The sequence below is a fragment of the Emiliania huxleyi genome, assembly GCF_000372725.1.
Source record: "Emiliania huxleyi CCMP1516 unplaced genomic scaffold EMIHUscaffold_289, whole genome shotgun sequence".
Classification (NCBI taxonomy): Eukaryota; Haptophyta; order Isochrysidales; family Noelaerhabdaceae; genus Emiliania; species Emiliania huxleyi.
This window is the reverse complement of record NW_005199861.1, coordinates 116,024-123,342: the sequence shown is the minus strand read 5'-3', so window position 1 is coordinate 123,342 and position 7,319 is coordinate 116,024. Positions and strand designations below refer to the sequence as shown.

General features: G+C 64.7%; 2 protein-coding genes across 2 annotated transcripts in view; both read right to left on the bottom strand.

Annotated features, from left to right (window-relative positions):
• Nucleotides 1-1,701: 1,701 nt before the first annotated feature.
• EMIHUDRAFT_469497 (hypothetical protein) lies at nucleotides 1,702-3,497 on the bottom strand (the record flags this gene model as incomplete). The annotated part of the gene is made up of 9 exons (XM_005775947.1): nucleotides 1,702-1,839; nucleotides 1,932-2,132; nucleotides 2,379-2,471; nucleotides 2,552-2,613; nucleotides 2,680-2,829; nucleotides 2,850-2,869; nucleotides 2,890-2,978; nucleotides 3,049-3,150; nucleotides 3,384-3,497. The coding sequence occupies 9 exons, from the start codon at nucleotides 3,495-3,497 to the stop codon at nucleotides 1,774-1,776; spliced, it is 897 nt and encodes a 298-aa protein (XP_005776004.1). The 3' UTR covers nucleotides 1,702-1,773.
• A 2,800-nt stretch (nucleotides 3,498-6,297) lies between these two features.
• Nucleotides 6,298-7,319, bottom strand: part of EMIHUDRAFT_239482 (hypothetical protein) — a gene marked incomplete at both ends in the record, with an annotated part of 2,934 nt that continues 1,912 nt past the window's right edge. Inside the window, 4 exons of the mRNA XM_005775946.1 lie at nucleotides 6,298-6,456; nucleotides 6,575-6,619; nucleotides 6,737-6,817; nucleotides 7,021-7,124. Coding sequence (XP_005776003.1) covers nucleotides 6,298-6,456; nucleotides 6,575-6,619; nucleotides 6,737-6,817; nucleotides 7,021-7,124 — 389 coding nt within the window. The remainder of the gene's footprint in view (nucleotides 6,457-6,574; nucleotides 6,620-6,736; nucleotides 6,818-7,020; nucleotides 7,125-7,319) is intronic.

Sequence of the window (7,319 nt, the reverse complement as noted above, 5' to 3'; positions counted from 1 at the left end):
TAATTAAAGGAGAAAGCTCCTCCGTTCTATCTATGACGTCCCTCCGTTTATCTGACTTGCACATAACTTAAACGTATGCATAGACTAAGCTAGCCAGCCCTCCGCATTTCGCCCCTATCCCCAGGGGCAACATTAGCGTTGGAATAACGTTCGTCGAACGCCAGCAGCAGGCCAGTGCAGTAACATGCTGTCGAGAGCGCCGCGACGCTGAGTGAGGGTTGCGGCTAGGGCACGGTCGCAACGGCAGCGGAGATTCCGTTGGATGCGACCCTGGACGAGCCGCCGACGGCGGCGGTGGCGATGGCCGCATTGCCCATCATTTGCTGGCCAACCGTTCCACCGCCGCCACTTCCGTCGTAGCCGCACTTGGGGCAAGCATTCGACGACGGCGCATGCGCGGGCGCGGGTGCCTCACCTCCGTCGCCCCCTCCCTTCTTGCCTCCTCTGCTGCCTCATAATCCTCATCTGCGTCCGAGGTCCATTCAAGTCGCCTCCTCACGGTTTACCAGCTGCGTTGCCGCCGCAGCACAACATTGGCGATGCGGAGGTCGACGCCCTGCCCGCTGCTGTAGAAGCCGCGGCAGGGGAAACTTCGGGGGGGGATAATGCGGCGGCGCAGGCATTTTCATTGAGTGGTGCGGCGACGGATGGAGGCAGAGACGAAGCTAGCAGACACGCGGCGACGGATGGAGGTCAAGTCCGCGACATCCTCGTTATTGCCGAGGAGGAAAATCGCAAGGCCTGGTTTGAGTGGTCGTGCAGGAACAAGGATCCGGGCGCAAGGGCTTTCGCCGTCACGTCGGAAGAGTTCAAGCGCGTGATGGACATGGAGGCAAGCCAAGGCAGGTACGATGACGGCGGCAGTTTTGTCTTTGATGGTCCCGCACGGTGCGTCGAGACGGCCTGGCGCAATCGCAGTGGCGGTGGCGAGGGCTTCGGCGGGGACAGAGGCAGCGGCTCGAGCAGCGGTGGCGATGGCGGATGTGCTGGCGGTGCGGTGCGCCCTGCGCTCAGCAATCGCAGTGGCGGTGGCGAGGGCTTCGGCGGGGACAGAGGCAGCGGCTCCAGCAGCGGTGGCGATGGCGTATGTGCTGGCGGTGCGGTGCGCCCTGCGCTCAGCAATCGCAGTGGCGGTGGCGAGGGCTTCGGCGGGGACGGAGGCAGCGGCTCGAGCAGCGGTGGCGATGGCGTATGTGCTGGCGGTGCGGTGCGCCCTGCGCTCAGCAATCGCAGTGGCGGTGGCGAGGACTTCGGCGGGGACAGAGGCAGCGGCTCGAGCAGCGGTGGCGATGGCGGATGTGCTGGCGGTGCGGTGCGCCCTGCGCTCACCAATCGTAGTGGCGGTGGCGAGGGCTTCGGCGGGGATGGAGGCAGCGGCTCGAGTAGCGGTGGCGATGGCGGATGTGCTGGCGGTGCGGTGCGCCCTGCGCTCAGCGTGGACTGGAACCACGGCTGTGCCGACGTGATCGACGCAGTCGGCTCTGAGATCAAGAGTGACCTCGGCGCGTCCCCGCTCGACGGCCACTGTGGGCACTCGACGTTCAACTCCATGGCTGAGGCGTTCCGAAGAGTCCGCGTGTAGGAATAAGCATGTGAGAGGTTGGCTGCTGTGGGCCTGTGCGCCCGACCACGCTGTCGGTTGGTCTGATCGTGTGTCGCTCTTGTCTCTGGGTCACTACACTCACTCTCGAGCTCTTTTGATACTCAGCATAAAGAATCGCATGACAACGTCGGGCCGTTCCACACGTTCCAACGTGCCACTGGGCGCCGGCTTCACTCTAGCTCTGTGAGTTCCACATAGTTGCCTCGCTGGGCGCGGGCGCGCGCGAGGAGAAGCAACTGTGGGTGGCAACCGGAAAAGGGGGGGGGGGGGGGGGGGTCGCGTCAGGTGCTCTAGGTGTGAATCGGGCGGGGTGCGGTCCGTGTCTCGCCTGGCGCGTGTTTTGAGTGGCTGTGTAGGCGAGGCAGCCCGCGTCCCCCAGCGCGCACAGCCCGTCGAGGGCCGACGGCGGATGTGCATGTAGGAGCCGCATCGCGAGACCGAGGCAGAGGGCGGCGAGGCAGGCGTCGCCGCCGGCGAGGACCACACGTGCCCAGTCCACGAGGGGGCTCAGTGAGGAGGCGCATGGCGCCTGAGCCACCGCAGGTGGGGTGAGAGCTCCCCGCGCGGGGAAGGGCGCTCTGTGAGGCCTAACAGGACTTCCTCGGATGGGCCGTCGCACTCCCGTTGCGTGTTGTATTACCGACTTTGCTAACGTCATAGTGCAGAGCATTGTGTGTGTGTGTGTGTGTGTGTGTGTGTGTGTGTGTGTGTGTGTGTGTGCGTGTGCGTGCGTGTGTGTGTGTGTGGTTCTGCATCGACGAGATGCGGGTAGCGCCTGCTCGTGCAGCTGCTCGCGCGAGGTTGGCGTGAGGAGCGCGAGGATGGCGGCAGCGTTGATGCTGGCCGAAGCGACCGCCCAGAGGAGCACCTTGAGATACAGTGGACGCGAGACCTCAACCCTTCCAGTAGTGTGCGGACAACCAAACCCACAAGAAGAAGGCGGAGCGCCTTCCACAGGTGACTCGCCGCAAGCAGCGAGAGGAGGGCGATGGCAGCGCGGCAGCCGAGCTCTGAAAAGGGCAGAAGGAGCTCTGAGGAAGGATTGGGAGCGCGCGCGTGTGGCGGGGCGTCGTCACCAGGGCTGAGAAGGGGAGCGCACTCGGTGCTGAGCATGACGAACGGGTCGATCCGGGACGGGTCGCCGTCCTGAGTGGCGCGGTGCAAGTCCATCTCGCATACACAGTTCACCTCTCTGATTGGTTCGTTCAGGGGATCGGGCAGGGGATCTGGAGCTCGGGCAGGGGATCTGGAACTCGGGCAGGGGATCTGGAACTCGGGCAGGGGATCCGGCTGCTTCTCGGTTACTGATCTCCTTCACGCCGCCGAGCAGAATGGCGCACAAGTCGCACACCTTCTCGACCTCTCCGTTGCGCACCTGTGTGCGTGTCATGAACGTGTCGTGGACATGGCATGTGTCCCGCAAACCTCCGTTGAGCGTTGCGCACCCTCCGACGCTCTGAGGAGTGGGTCGCGCAGTACACGTCGCCGCACCAGCGACAGTGGTGGCGGCTGACCGGCGCACCAGATCCGAGCTCGTCTATGTCGACCTATGGAAGACGTCGAAACGGTGGTTGCGACTCCCTTCTGTGGAGCCGTGGCGCCCGCCAACAGCTGCCGCAAAGGTGGCGTGACAGAGCGCACAGACAGGTGCGTCGCGGTCAAGTCGCCAGATGGGTGTGCCGAACTTTGCCTGTCGGGCGAGGGCGCGGCACGGACCTCGGTGCAGCGGTGGGTGGCGGGGTCGAAGCTGTGGGGAGCACAGAGCGGCAGGCTCTCGGACCTGCATCTCGGCCGCGACCGCCTCGGGCGACTGCATCGCTTGCTTCGCCTTCTTGGTCAGGGAGTGTACGGCCTTGGTCGCCGCCTTTAGCGCGGAGACTTTCTTGCCGATCATGGCAGCCTCTTGCCGGGGGGCTGCAGAGTCGGAGCGCGTCCGTCCGCACGCGCACGAAAAAAATCGGACGTTGGTCGCGTTGTGTAAGGTGCTGTTCTTCACCTTTCTACCTACCTACCTACCTAGGTGCCTATAGACTCCCTAGGGTAGGCGACGGCTAGCGCATCACACTCCTCTCCTTAAAATCCCTGTGTGGTGGCGGCGTGCCGTTCTCCCATCCCTCCCTTGGGTTATCTGTTTTCTTTCTTTCTTTTCAAGGTGCCTATATGGGCTTCCAGTATCGGACCTTCAAGATGCCATGGTGTGCGGGATGTCTGTGGGCCCGAGAGCGATGTGCCATGTGTGTGACCGCCTTGTATTAAAATGAACGCCTTGCGTCTGTTTTTCAGCTCAGAAAAAAAATCAACGTCGGTGGCATGGGGCATGGCTTTTCGTCAACGGCGACACGTACATTCTCGAGTACCTCCCACTCCCTTTGACATCCGCCCACCCGTGAATGCCACCCACGCGTGCAAGCAAATACAGTTTGCGAATTCCAAACCTAATTCCCACGCGCCAAACCTACCACGCCTGCACCAAGCCTGCGCACGCCGACTCACGCGCCCTCCCGCGCTGCAAGGGCGCTGTTGCAGGCGCTGGTCAGGACCGTCACGCCCGCGACGGCAACCAAGAAGATGCAAGCGGCCCTGTTGGCTCGCGAGACTGGGGGCGAGGCCGCCTCGTGCATGCATCCACGCGCAGAAGGCAGTTTCAAGTGGTCCATGTAGAGGAGCGCGACGCCTGGGAAGCCGATCCCGAGCGGGCAGAGCACGTACGATCCAAGCGCCGAAATGAGGACCATCACCTGTTCACAGACTCGGACACCAAGCTAAACCTGGAGACGTTGGTGAGATGGCGTGGATGTCAGCAAATATCGGCGACGCCTGATCGAATAGCAGCGCCACGCTAAGCGACGACGCGACGATGCCGGCAGTGAGAGCCGCGTGAGCAGCGGGAGGAGGCCGCGGCCAATGCAGCTGCGTATCCCCTTGCTCCGCCGCCTGCCTCCACGCGCCGAGGAGGCAGTCCCTGGCCGGATGGACCATCAGAGGGCTCGAGAGAGCGACGCCCACGGCGCACCCCCCCCGGAGCAGCAGAGGCTCCGTGGGGTCGAAAAGTCGACGCTGGGAGTCGCAATCGTCAAACCGTCGCAACACCACGCGGTACGCACGTACCGCCCACATCCCCTCCACCGCTGAGCAGGCGCAGATCGACCGCCGGGCCGCGTAGCCGTCGTTAAGGAGCGGTTTTTGGAGCCGTACGAAGAGGTCCCAGACGGGCGAAGATGCGGTTTTTCGACGACCACACACGATTTGGTATCTGGTTTTTGCTAAAAACGGGCCGCCTAGTGCAGCATCACTAGTACAACACGCAACCACACTGATAGCTCCACACTGGCCGGTATAGGCGAGAACCGACGGCGTCACGGTCGCCGGAGTGGACGCACTGCACACACACTGTGACCGTGTCGACGGTGTGACAGTGAGCTGACACAATCGTCGGCGCCGCGCTATCGCGGCGCCCCGCAGTCTACACGCCTCAGACGCACCCCTGAACGCGCCATGGGCGCGCAGATACACCGCAGCGCCGAGGAGAATCCACACCTGGCCGGTCCCGAGCCCCGTCCTGGGCCTCCAGGCGGCCGAAGATCGGCGTTCGGGCGGGATGAACTTGTCGGAAATGGAGCAAACTTGGCGCGGCTCGCCGCTCGCGGTACCGGGTGAGCCTGGATAGGGCAAAATCTGGGGTGAATACGAGGGACAGAGGTCGCAAGTTTGTCGCGCAAGTTTGCGTGGCGTGGCGCTGCCCCGCTGCCGAGGGCGCCACCAACCCGTGGCGGCGGCATTTCCAGCCCAAATTGGGCGTTCCGTGCGCCTTGCCGGCGAGAGTGGACGGGCTGTGCATCGTGGGGGGGGTGAGTGGGAGGGAGGTGGTCGTGTGCCTACTTTGTCGGCCGCGCGCGAGGAGAATTCTGGGTGTGAGGCGCGCAGGAGGCGAGGGTGGGCGCGCCGGCGGTCGAGCCGCCGAACAATTCGACGTGGCGCAGCTCCGTGCCGGCGGGGACGACCAAGCACATGATGTCGGCGGCGGTCGCGCGACGAGCGAGAGCCGCAGGGGCCCTCTGAGAGCCAGGCGCCGAAAAGCAGCGTGAGCGGCGGCCGCGATCAGCCACCTGTGGGCGGCCACCGGGGTGACGGTCAAGCGCTGCCAGGGTTGGATCCGGTGCGTCTCGTATCACTGGTGGGCTGGGCGTGCAGCAGCCGCGCTCAAAAAGAGGGAAAAAAAGCGACAACTGTTCTGACTGTCAGCTTTCTCGACGCACCGTGCTCGGCCTCGCTGAAAAGCTGGCTGGTGGTCGCGCGCAGCGCGTCGGTGCGGCTCCGACTGGTTGGGCACCTCGGCTGGGTCCATCGGCAAGAGGCCCGCGCCGTCGGCCAGCCCCGCGAGCGCATGGGCGGCCGGCGCTGAGCGGAGGACGGCGCGCGAGATCTCGAAACCTTCGCACGAAAATCACAAGGCGCCGAGGCGCGAGGGGGGGGTCCGAATACCTTAAGATACATCATAAAGGTTTTTGGTTTTAAGAACTACACAAATCGAAAGAAACACACGCGTCCCGATAGGATAGTGCGCAGCGACAGTAGTAAGTGCACCGTCAGGCACCAGCCTGGCTCCCAAGCTACCCTCCCCCGGACTCCCGCACAGACTGCCCACAGAGCACACGTTGTGTCACACGACGAGTACCCCGGCCCATTCCCCCTGGTCACACCGCGGGCCACGCTTGCTTCACGCCGTGCAGCCACAGGTTGACGCACGGCGCGTGGCAGCGCTTCCCCTCCCACGCCACCGTCGGAGGCAGCTCGGGGAACGCGTTTGCCGACTGCAGCGGCAGCAGCGAGAGCGCGCACCGCTCGTTGAGCGGCTGCGGCGCGGCCCAATACCTTTGTAGGAAGGGGGGGGGGGGGGGGGGGCGTGTGGCCCGAAAGGAAGGCGGCCGCGGGAGGTTGCTGCGGCGCGGCACTGTACTTGTCGCCGTCGACCGGCTCCGGCGCCTCGTCGTCGGGGGCGGCGACGGCGGCGGCGCGCTGGTAGATGGCGCATAGCTTCGCCGCCGCCTCCGCCGCGCTCGCGGCGGCGCCGGCGACGGCGGACGTGCAGAAGACGGAGGCGTGCCTAGTTTGGGCACCGCCAACGGTGGGCACTCGATTGGACTGCTTCTTTGGGACGCGCGAGCGGCGGAAACGAGCCATTCGCGAGAGGAAGCGACGAGGCAGCCGAGCCGCCTACAGCGAGGAACGGGTCCGGGACAGGGTGGGGGGTGGGGGGGGACGTGTCGTGGACACGTCCTGCGTCGAGGGGCAGCTCTGAGCCGCACCTCATCTCGAGCAGCGCCTGCATCGTGGCGCAAACTCGTAATCAACTAGTAATTAACTAGTAATTAACTATTAATACTAATCTCGAGCAGCGCCTGCATCGTTGCGCGAACCTTTGGAGAGCGCAGCGCCGCCGCCCGCTCCGCGCTGCCGGCGGAGGGAGGCAGCGCGCTGACGAGCGCCTCTGCGTCGGTCATTGTCCGCAGGATGGCCTCGCCTGTTCACAGCTTCAGGCGCGTGAAGAGGCGCTGTCCACAGTCGGCGCCGGTGCGCGGGGAGGCCTCTCGCCCATCGCATCGAGCGCCTCGAGGTGCGCACGCTGTCCGGGAGAAGGGGGGGGGGGACCAAAAAAACCGGTCCCCCTCCCAAAACCAACAAAATCTTGCCCTGCCGTAACCCGAATCGCCCTATG